Here is a 12,731-nt window from a genome sequence, read left to right as displayed (position 1 = left end):
GTAATTATTTTAAATTCTCTTGAGATTGAATAGCATTTCTTTTTTGCAATAAATATGCTTTCAGTCGATGTCATAAGAAAATTGCATTTTCTGAAATCCTGGTAACATGGTGTAGATCCACTAAAATGTGTTAATTCACTACTCAACATAAAATATTAATTGTAGAATAAAATAGAACCAAAGAAGATTTTTGATTACATATTTGCACTAGTAAATTGGTAATCAAAAGCACCAACAATGGTTAATACTTTTCAGAAGGAATCAAGAGGTCACAGGTTTAAAATCCATTTTAGAGGTTGAGTATCTGCGCTGAGGCTGTCAGCAACAGAGAATGACGCACTATTGGGAGTTCTAGTCCTGACGAAGGGACTCGGCCCAAAACATTGACTGTACTTCTTCCTATAGATGCTGCCTGGCCTGCTGCGTTCCACCAGCATTTTGTGTGTGTCACTGTTGGGGGTAACAGCTTTAAGTTGAAGCAAATCATCTGCTTATTGGGTAGATGCATGAGATCTCACCACATTTATTCAAAGATTAGTGGAGTTCACCAGGTAGCTCAGCAGCCTTGAACAACTAACACAGAAATTGAGTTATTTGATTCTCATGTGCCTGTTAATGTGCTCTCACTCTGGGCAAACAGCTATTTTCCCTTATGTTATTACAGTGTCTGCAATGGACATAACAGCATACTATTAGGTCTAAGTCTCACTTCTTGTTGATTAAGGAAAAATGTTTTTTCAGTATCCTAAAATTCTGAGCTATATACTGTACATGCTAGTATTATAAGAGAAAAAAACAATACTTGCACTTAAAATACTTACGCTTTAGTAGGTGCTGGTGAGACTAAATCTGCAGTACTGTGTTCAACACTGATTTCCATTTTCTAGGATGGATGTTGACACACAGAAAGCAGTTCAGAGTAGGCTTACAAGATTAATACCTGGAATGAGAGATTGCCTTGCAATAGATGTTTGTACAGTTTAGTTTAGCAGAGCATAGGGTGTTTAATTGAGGGATCTTGATGAATCAGAATTGGTGAGTATGCCTCTCCTGGAGGAAAAAGACTAGAACTTTGGGTCACCATTTTAAGATGAGAGGTTGCCCATTTAAGGCAGAGATTAGACTACAGTTTTCTCGTGAAAGGCTGCGAGTCTTTCTCAAAGGCTGGGCCAGAGTCTTTGAATATTTTTTAAGACAAGTGTTAATGGATTTTTGAATAGTTAAGGAATGAAAGCTAACCAAGGGTAGATAATAATACAAAGTCAAGATCACTGCCAGGTCAGCACAAATTAGTTAAATGATAGGGGTTCCTAACGTAGCCCTTAGTATAGTGATTAATGATTTTAATAATACAGGAAGGAATTCATTGTTGGCACAAAATGCAAAGAGCTTGAAACAAAGTAGATCAAAAAACTGAATGACAATAACAATGCAGCAATATAATTTATATTTCAGGTTTTGAGCCAGAAAGCAACACAATAACGTCATTTAATTCATATGAGGGAACTAATTAGAAAGTGATCAGTGCTTTGGAACTGAACTCAAAATCCTGCAGCCAAGATAAATTTACAAATCTCTTTATCTATTGACAAGTTGATATTCAGAGTTGCTGGGTTTGAAGATTAATCTGACTACTGCAGCATGAAGTGATAATACAGGATTAATTAATCATGGGGTCTTACAGAAATTAGAAAACCTAAATATTTCATATTTAGCATCAACTAATTTTGATTATAGAAAATATAAGATGAAATCTAAAGTAGTACAAAATCATTTACATGACCTGTCCTTATGTGAATGTTTATGATGTTAGACAATCACAAATGAACAAAATTATTTGCTGTTAAATACTGGTTCTAATATAAGAGATGAGTCAGTAAAATACCAAGGCAGTCTTATCAAGGCTCTACATCACATTTTTTTCTAAAAATATCTGAGCATAAGAAAAGGAAATATTTTGTAAAGTATTTTTCTCTTCTGTGTTTTTCATGTATTTAGATCCCTGTAGAAGACATCTTCATTGCCACCAGCTTAAGCACATCCAGTAATTGTGCCTGTTTCCAGTTTTCAAATGGCCACTATAGTGCTTTTCTCACTTCTATTCACCTGCCTGAATGTCATCACTCATGGGCAAGAAATGCCTTTCAGAAATACAACCAACAGGAATTTTATTACAGAAAATCTAAAGCCAAGCAGAACTTTGTCTTCAAACCCATCAAGACCTACTGCAATTCTGCTATACACAAATGGATATCAAAATCTAAGCAAGAGACCCTCTGAGAAAGCACCTGGGTCTTCAACTCCTCCACTGTGTGTTAAGCAAACAGAGATACAACATGCCTTCAAATACATCAATTCTGTGGTCTCCTGCATGATCTTTGTGGTGGGAATCATTGGCAATTGCACACTACTCCGAATCATCTACAAGAACAAATGCATGAGAAATGGGCCAAATGTCTTGATTGCTAGTCTAGCACTTGGAGATCTGCTCTACATCCTCATAGACATCCCAGTTACTGTTTACAAGGTACTATGGAAATAGAGATGGGACAAAAGCATAGCTTTGTAAAACCTGCTCATTCTCCTTGTACATCAATGTGATTAGACTTTCTTAGTAAGATAAGGGTTTGTATTCAATAGATAAATCAGGTGTTCTTTAAAAAAAGTAAGATCTGATCTATGCAAAGAAAGGAAATTGATAAGGTGCAATTGCAAAGAGCATATATCTTTCCCTTCCACAATAAAGTTTAAATGCCGTAATTAGTCCCTAGAGATGGTCTGGTTGGAATACAGTGAAACTGTGTTCATCACAAAACTGAAAACATGAAGTATATAAACCCAGTGACACATATGAAACACCCTTGGAATCAAAATTAACAGATCAAATAGATTTATTTACACTAAGTCTAAACTAGCTGAACTAAAATCAAATTTAATTCAATAGATCAAGCTAATGCTACACTTCAAACAGAACTTGCTAGCTTAATAAGACAGTAGTACAAGAACTTACATGGCTGACTTATGGGTATTCAGCTCTTTAATCAAATCTAGTTTCTGGGAGAGAGTATGTATGTGCATACCACTAATGAAACAAAAACATTGCAAAACTGACTATTGAATATTTCTTAGTTAATTCAGAAATTCACCCTTGCATGTCAAAGCATTGTCACTAATACTTTCTTCTTTTACACTGTGGCTCTCTATCACAAATCTATGTCTTTTCATACATATCTTACATGCTGCTCTTCATTACACTATTACACTCAGCAAAGCCTCCACTTTGACATTCCTCAAATTACTGTCCATCTTTCACATATTAAATTTCAGGTGTATTGAAATCCCTACAAAATATCAGCAAGACAGCAACTACAAGCATTTCTTCTCCAGTCCATTGATTTTGTCAGCTATCATCTCATCTAGGCTCAAATGTATATCCAGTATCCAGCTTGACACAAAAAGAACTCAGCCAATCAAGCAGCATCTCTTAAAAAAGAAACCAGTTAATACTTCAAGTCAAAGACCCTTCATCAGAACTGAGAAAAAGCAAGCTAGTCTAAGTAACTGAGAAGGTAGGAGGAGGCAATCTCAAGGTTGTATAATTTGTACATTCTTTGATAATAAGTGTACTTTGAATCAGTAATATAGCCAGAATGTCATCAAGCTAATCATCTATGAGCAAGTTATCACACTTAAATTTTCATTGTAAACTCTCCTTATACATCTACTCTGCAGAACAGCTATGCAACACTGGCAGCATCTTGACCATACAGTAACATCCTGGATGTATTGACTGTTTATTCAATATAAAAATTAACTATATTTCTAATTTCTTATAGTATCCATTCTCTTTTTATTAAATAGCTGCTGGCAGTAGACTGGCCTTTTGGAGTGGAAGTATGCAAATTTGTACCATTTATTCAGAAGGCATCTGTTGGCATCACAGTCCTCAGTCTTTGTGCACTGAGCATTGACAGGTATAGCACATTCATAAACTTTATTTTTTATTTACATGTTATTCACACAATTAATATATGGAAGATACATACATTACATTGTGATCACTTGCTTCATCATCTATTGCAAAATTAAGTTAAACAGGCATCTTTAAACTGACAGCTTATACAAAAATATTATATCATAAACAAATTCTGTCCATGTTAAGGAGTATACTCAATTCCAGATATTAGATTGGGCTGCTCGGGATCAAGTTAATCATTTTAAGCAGACTCCCAAATTATTTTTCCAAATATTAATTACTCACCTAAATATAGCTCATCAAAGATGACAAGTTCCAGGTCTATCAAAAAAATACAACTTCAGTAAAATAGAACAATTGTTCTTATTCAGTGCAGTATTTCTTTATTAGTTCCTAGAACATAATTCTATACCATGTTATCCATCTATATCATGTTATCCATCTTTTGTGAAATATACCGAAAACACAGAGTGACAGTAAAGAATACTGTACAATTTTCACTTATGTTGGGGAAATAACATTTACATAGATCATGTATGCAAATCAACTACTCTATGTAATAGAGCACATTCATTTTAGAGAAGAAGTAATGAAAGCTGAACGTGCAATACACTGAACTGTGGACTTTGTGTTAGACTGCAGTGGACTGAAAGTTGAGAGGACCATGTAATATTTGCTAAGTACAAATTAAGGTGTTGAATTATGTAGGAAACCATTTAATGTGCTGGAAAAACACAGGGCTTGTTTTTCTGCTTGTAATATTAGTGAAACTGTTTTGTGTTCATCACAAAATTGAATGGAACAATGATGCAAGCACCTGTACAGTTAAGCTTAAAAACAAAATATTTTAGCAGATAGAAATTATCTTGAGCCAGTTGATATTTCTCTTCCTTTGAAATGAATGTCATTTTATTTGCAGTCACAACTGAGAATAATAAAGTAATTCAATGAGAAGATTTTAATCTTTCTTTTTTTTTTTAAAAAAAGGTACCGAGCAGTGGCCTCTTGGAGTCGTATCCAGGGCATTGGCATTCCCTTAAAAAAAGCCTTAGAAGTGACAGCTATTTGGCTGGTTTCTGTTGTCTTAGCAATTCCAGAAGCTATAGGGTTCAATATGGTTTCAATTAAGTATCGCGGAGAAGAACTCAAAGTGTGTCTGCTTCACCTATCCCAGCCATCAGAATTCATGGATGTAAGAGTCAATGTAAATTATTTTCAAATTTTGATACCAGGTTTCGCCGCTATTCGAAGGTAGAGCATTCCTATGAAACGGTTCGTAAGCCGGAAGGCCGTAAAGTGAAGAAGCAATTACCATTTATTTATATAGGAAAACATTTGTGAGCATTCACAGACCCAAAAAAATAACCTACCAAATCATGCCAAATAACACATAAAACCTAAAATAACAGTAATATCTAGTAAAAGTAGGAATGATGCGATAAATACACAGCCTACATAATGCAGGAATAATACTTTTCCACAATTATTGCTGCACTGTCTCACGCAAGCGCTCTCGGCAGAAGCGCTCTTTCCAGTAACCTTTAAGCTATGAAGCTGCCAAATCGTACTAAACAACACATAAAAATACACAGCCTATATAAAGTAGAAATAATGTATGTACAGTGTAGCTTCACTTACTTACTGGATCGGGAAGACAGCGAGCACACTGATGATGGATGGTGTGTTAGACTGAGACTATGCCTGCCTTGATGTTGTCGTCTGCTGTGGCTGATGTGGAAGGCTTGAAAAACGACAGTATCGTTCGGTTTTAATTGTTATCCTTTCCTCTTCATCAGTTCTAGGTCATGGGATGCCAAAACCTCTTCAACATCAACTTCATTAACTTCCACAAACCCTTAGCCAAACTCACTATGTCCTTACTTCATTCACCACGATCGAAACGCTTTATTATGTCTAGATTTACGCTGTGTAACACCTTTACGCGCTCTTTTAGGCTTTTCCGATACCTTAGAACTCATCTTGCGAACGGATGCCCAAACTAAATCGACATAAAGCAGATGCTCACAGGCACGTGTTTAAGCAATGGCGACTAGAATGCAGTTCCGGGGGAGGAGCTTGGCAGCTCGGGGTGCGTACTACCTTTTCTCGTAACAGTGAAAACACCTTCTGTTAGCGAAAACGGGTAACTAATGCAGGTCTTCCGTAACAGCGAGGTGATGTTCGAAAGACAGGCGACACCTGTATCCAAATTCTGCATCAATCCAGACAAGACCGCGCCTTCAATTTGGAAACAAGGAATTAAAACACATTACATTTAGGTATTCGAGAGTCAGTGTGCAAATGCTTCTCCAAACTATAAACACTATGTTTGATTTTGTTATTTCTTTATTGGTTAGGTTCAACATTGGCCGACAGAATGTGACAAATGGTCCTTTCATTTTTCATAGTGGTACTGTACACCCAAAATCTCTTCTCTGTTTCCCAGAATGGAAAGTGATTGTGAATAAACTCCCAATCAATTTATGATATTCTAGAAATTTATTCAGGTGCTTTCAGACAAACTTTAAGCATACCTGAATCATCCACATCCAGCAATTCAATATGCGATCTCTGTGCAACGTTTGTAACCTTACTGGAAAAACCAGTCTGCATGTCCCAGAATCATGCTGTCAAAACTGCCCAGGTCAGAGTGCTTTTCTATGCAAATACCATTACTTACACTCATCGGGCATCCTGCCCAACGTGCTGATTTGATCAAGCAGGGCTCAACTATCCTGCCTACAGACAAAGCCATCATTTATTTCAAAGACCTACCGTACTGTGCAAAAGTCTTAGGCACAAAGCAGGTTCATAATTACTCAAATGTCATAAAATCTTGTTTTTTGCAGCAGTAATACAGTACAATACATAACATTATTACAGAGGTGTGTGTGTGTGTGTGTGTGTGTGTGTGTGTGTGTGTGTGTGTGTGTGTGTGTGTGTGTGTGAGTGTGTGTGTGTGTGTGTATCTATCTAGGCAGGCTTACTGAACATTCTCAACTGATGTCCCACACAGTGACCAAAACTAAATTACAAACTTTTTTTTAACTCAGAGCATAAAGGTAGTTTCATGATTCCAATAATAGATTGCAGTTCAGATAGCTGTTGCTTATTCATTATAAGCTCATACAATTTGTGCTACTTTAACAGTTTTACAAGAATGTGAAAGATTGGTGGCTCTTTGGCTTTTACTTCTGCCTGCCTCTGGCTTGCACTGGTATATTCTACACTCTCATGACTTGTGAAATGCTGAGTAGAAGGAATGGGATGCGAATTGCTCTCAACGATCATATAAAGCAGGTAAGACAATTACAACAGAAGAAACTGAGTAGAAAGAACAAAGACTAGAGTAAGCATATCTAAAAGTTTCAGAACCCTCCAAAACCAAGAGCCTGGAACTGTTTACCTTTATAGGTTTTTGGGCCAGATCCAGTGTTCCATTTGTCTTCTTTCACCACACTGGAAGTCGAGCAACTTTTAGTTTTTTAACGAGATGATATGTGGTTAATAATATATAGCCAACAGACAATCTGATAAATTTTGATGAGTGAGAAACCTAACTCCTGTTACCCAGTTTCTTTCCCTATCTCCTCTCTAAGCCCTGTGACCAATTTCTTTCCCATCCCCTACATGGGTCCATTTACCCATGCACAATCCACGGAGCCTCCTAGCCCCTCCCCCACTGGTTCCATCTGCCCATCGTCCCCTCTCCTTCTATTTCCATTTATCTTTTTCCTTGCTTACAATATTCCAGAGTATCACCTTTAAGTCTCTGAATCTACCTTCACCCTCCACTCTCCAAACCTGGGTGTACCTACTCACCATCCCGCTCCCCACCTGATTTCATCTACCAGCTCTTGCATCACCTCACTCACTTATCTCTTTATACTGGCTGTCCTCCCTGGAGAAGTGCTGATGCAGCATCTCACACCAAAGTGTACATTATCCCTCAGTCTCTACAGATGTTGTTGAGTTGTTTGTTTGCTTATAGCTGTCTAATCAAGAACACTCTGAAACCACAACATATCCATCAATTAAAATGCCATAACAAACTTCTCCACTCAAAATTCTTTAATGCCTTGGCATCCCCTCAGTACAAAGATATTCTTAGGTGTAGCCACAGTCTAGTTATAGTGGCTGGGATTGTAATTTTAATACAGTTTGTCTTCCATATACAAGAACAATTCAGAACTTACATTCATCTAATGACTATTCGCATCAATAAACACTATATTTTCATCATGGTGTGTTTAGACATTACTTTAGAATGTATCTATCTGACATGAAGAAATGATCACATTGTTCATTGTTCTTTAACGTTTCTCAGCGACGTGAGGTGGCCAAGACTGTCTTCTGTCTGGTGGTTATCTTTGCCATGTGTTGGCTCCCACTGCATTTAAGCAGAATCTTGAAAAAAACTATTTATGATGAACAAGATCCCAATAGATGTGAACTACTCAGGTAAGTTTCTGGCGTCTTTAAAAAGATTATCTCATTTCTGCTTTGTCAGACACAATGAATCTTGGGTTTCTCAGTTCAGGCATAGAACTGATAACAAACAATAATCAAACACAGGTCCTCCCCAAGTTACAATTACCTGATTATGTGCAGCCCATACATATGAATGAGTAACTGGGAGACCTGCAGAATGGATTCACTGGCTGCTAGGTTCTTCTGCCAAGTAGGAACTCAGTTAATGGCAATACCTGAATGTGTAAGTTAAATGCCCTGTTTAACAATACATTGCCCTTGGTTGGCCTATGTTTTTTTTTCATTTAGTATTTTGCTGGGCTGCCAAATTTCTGACTTGTGAGATGTTCAGATAATGAGTTCTCAGAAATGGAATCTGCTGTAACCTGGGAAGGACCTGTAAAAGCAAAACTACATTTATATATACTATCAAGTGTTTCCTACACTAAATTTCAAATTAAGATACATTCCAGATTTGCATTCCACACTTATAAAATACATAAAATGTGAAATTAATTGCAATTGTTTCCTTTCTGTAGCAACTGTGACTCACTTTAAAGGAGTCTTTACAACTCATGTTCTCAATGTTATTTTTGTTTGCAGTTTATCTTTATGCTGCATTTTGGGATTCAGCAGTCTTGGCTTATGAATAGTTTTTTGTAAAATTCTATTGTATATCTTTTTCTTCTGTAAATGCCAGCAAGAAAATGAATCTCAAGGCACCATACGGTATTACATGCATACACCAATAATAAATGTTCTTTGAAATTTGAACCCAGTGTTAAACATGTACTTCCTTAATTAGTAAAGTCACTGTTCCCAAAATAAGATATTTCCATATTTCTTGCTGCAAAATAATATTAAAAATATTAGATTGCTAACCAAAATATACTTTACCAATATATCATATATTTAAGATATATTGAATAAAATACTTGAGTTTAAAATAATTACAGCACAGTGAACTATAATTCTGAATTGTACAACTGTGCGGTCCCTAAACCTGATGATAGAGTGAAAATGCCCCTGCCCATCTACAAGACCAACAAGTTCCAGTATTGTTCACAAAAATAAATGCCTCCAAGTGCCATTCTTCTTTGCACTGCCAAATGCAATCTGTTAAAGAGTGGCTTTATATCCAAAAAGCTGAAGATTTCTATAGTGTTATTGTCTACAGATCATTTTGCCAGATTTATACAAGTTCCATATGTTCTCCAGCAATTCAAGACTCTCCCCTTATTGGCCTGATCTACCGGTTTGTACTTCTGTACTTTTTAAAATTACCTGTTCAGAATAGGAACTCTTCACTTGGTTTATAGTCTGACGCAAGATAACAAATGTGTTATTTAAAAAATGGAAATTCTTCACTGTAATAGGATGTAGCACAATAACCATTTGTCACGTTCTCATAGATATAATGGTAAGCAATCATAAATGAGTAAATAGCCAAGTCCTTTTTCTGAAGCAATGAAAATAAACTCAAAACTGTCCATTAAATTAACACTTCTGGCACCAAGATACAGACATACAAAAAGTAATGCCAAAAAAAGCTTCAACTTGTAATGCAATTGATTATTGCACCATTTTTGTTCAGTTTTCTCCTAGTTCTAGATTATATTGGGATTAATATGGCATCTCTAAACTCCTGCATAAATCCAGTGGCATTATACTTTGTCAGTCAAAAGTTCAAGAACTGCTTCAAGGTAAGTTTGCACAAATGTCAAACCAAATATTTTACTCTCATTGTAAATTTTCACAGAATACAGAACTTTCTTTAGGACAATGGACTGCAGTGCGGACCAGATTTGGGGTCCTGATTATACTGCGGTAAAGCTCAACCAGAAAAATGGATGCATGCAACAGGACCTTCAGTAACCAGGAAAGATCAGAGTTCAAAGAGCGCTCAATTCAAAAACCGAAATCATTGTATTTTTTTTAAACCAGAAAATTGGTGGGGCGCAACATACTCTGGAGATCACCATTCACAAACCCAGTTTATATTCCTCTCAAGAATGAAGAGGAAACCTTTATCTGGAATCAGATGGCCCAGCTTCACCAAAGTATATGGCTTAATGGTTCTGATTCTTATCTTACATACAGAACTTTCTTCACAGTTACATATCCCATCACAATCCCAAAATTACTTACCTGCAGTACAGCTCCTATAGATGTTAAACTTCTGCCCCTCCACTGTTCTTGACTTATTTTAAGCACTTTGCCTTTTTTCTGTATCAAAGCAACTCTCCATTCTTGAGGAATCAACATTTAATCTTCTTGTCCAATTCTTCTATCATCTTACCCTTCAATTCAGTCTTAATCTATATCCAAGATTCCAGCCATAACCCCCACACACCCTTGGTTGCTACTCACCAGTTTATAAATGAATATTTTATGACCACTTACTCAATCTTAATTCACTTCCAGCTCCATCACCTCCATTATGTCACTGTAGTCATTCACCATCAACTTCTATCCTTCAAATTGTGCAAAACTACTATCTATATTGTATATTCTGCACACTCAACTGGCCTTCTTGACATCCCTTTATACAAACTGCATTTAAAACAAATACCATTATTTACAAATCCCCAACTGTGCAAGCATTTGTAATTTCATAATTTCGTGCAGTCCTCCAACTCTAACCATTTCAAATTTCCTTATCTTCCTGTCATGTCTGGATTATGAGTTTTGTCAAATTGGTCCCATTCTTCCAAACTTCTCTACATTGTCAAATTACAAAAATCTTTTCAGAACATATTGTTTGTTAATTTTATTTTGTCCCTTAAATGCAAGTTCACTGTTGATGCAAAATTTGCAGATTCAGCACTGACAATTTCTAATCAAAACCTTTTACAATGTAATTAGGAAGAGAAAAAATGGAAAAAGAACTATGTACCTTCAAGCTACTGATAAAAAAAAGGCTGAATAAAATGCTTTCTCCACCTTTTGAGAAGGAAATGTGTTAAAAGTGTGTTTTAGGGTTGGCTTGCTGCTAATTTATTTTCATGTTGCCCTCCAGTCCTGCTTGTGCTGTTGGTGTCAACAGTCGACTCTGAGTAGATCAATGGAAGAGAAAATGGCTGTAGTCAAATGGAAAGCTACCAGCCATGCAAATGGTCTGGATCGGAGCAGTTCACGCTTCAGTAACAAATATAGCTCATCCTGAACTTTTCTGTAGTTAAAAGAAGGAAATTCTCCACTGCCATATAAACAGTTTCATACCTGTATATAAAAGGTATCATATTTTGTAAATTCTAAAGCATGAGTCTGCCTGTATATTGACAGCCTTTGGATGTTTGGAGTAATGATTAAAAACACAAATCAGCTTTTTGTCTACAATATTTCACTGTAAAAGTGTATCTTTAGTTCATAACAGGGCTTATTGCCAAAGTGAACATCAACTAATGTACAAATAAATTACCCCCCGAGTTAAAGACTAATTATGAAAAGAAATTGAAAATTACAGTTATAAGTTTTACTAAAATAGGAACTTTAAGTACTACTGATTCACAAGTAGGAAAGACGTCCAACTGTAACTATGCACTAATTCTTCCCTTTGCACTTGAAACACATGCCCAAATTTTGAGGGAAACACATTTGTCTTCCTTAAATACTCTTAGTATGTTGTGTAACACAATTCCATACAGATCAGTTGTATGGCAGTATTTCTGCACTAGACCATTGTTATTTTGTTCCCATTTGGGAGTTCTCAGAATCTGTTTAATGATTAAATCTTAATTCTGTATTTTTGTCTAAATAGTCAGTGCCTAATTGCTATTATTAGGGAGATGTATGTCAATAATTCTCCCTATTCACAGGTTGCTTACACTTTCAATAAGAATCATTTCATTTATGATCGATGTATAAAGAGAAATTCAGTTTCTGGTCATAAATATAGCTATCAATTATGCATTATGGATAAAATTACAAGATTTAATTTAAAAAACAAAGATAAAACAGACATAAGATACTCGTACTTTTAAGGGCAAAGTAAACTTCCGTAGCTATAAAGTAAGTATAAACAACACCAGGAACAGGCAAAAGAAAAAAGATACTTTGTAAGCAATAAAATTAATTGATTGATTGATTGATTAATTAATTAGAATGAGTTGTTGATTTGTTCAATTTCACCCTCATTAACTTAAATACCCTTATGACAATGTGGAAAGAGTTTGGATAATACGGATTTAATTATGCACTCTGCATAATAATGCACAAAACACCAAGGGAGAGCATTTTAATATCCCAAATATTGTTTTGATCTCAAGGCCTGGTAACTAGTTTC

General features: G+C 35.9%; 1 protein-coding gene across 1 annotated transcript; it reads left to right on the top strand.

Moving 5' to 3' along the window:
• Positions 1-2,071: 2,071 nt before the first annotated feature.
• On the top strand, positions 2,072-11,805 carry LOC132397624 (endothelin receptor type B-like). The gene is made up of 7 exons (XM_059976401.1): positions 2,072-2,527; positions 3,862-3,974; positions 4,964-5,168; positions 7,127-7,276; positions 8,304-8,437; positions 10,041-10,149; positions 11,466-11,805. Exons 1-7 carry the CDS (start codon positions 2,072-2,074, stop codon positions 11,610-11,612), a joined length of 1,314 nt encoding a protein of 437 aa, XP_059832384.1. The 3' UTR covers positions 11,613-11,805.
• The last annotated feature ends 926 nt before the right edge of the window (positions 11,806-12,731 follow it).

This window comes from Hypanus sabinus, chromosome 8, assembly GCF_030144855.1.
Source record: "Hypanus sabinus isolate sHypSab1 chromosome 8, sHypSab1.hap1, whole genome shotgun sequence".
In the NCBI taxonomy this organism is placed as follows: domain Eukaryota; kingdom Metazoa; phylum Chordata; class Chondrichthyes; order Myliobatiformes; family Dasyatidae; genus Hypanus; species Hypanus sabinus.
This window is presented reverse-complemented; position numbering and strand designations above follow the sequence as displayed.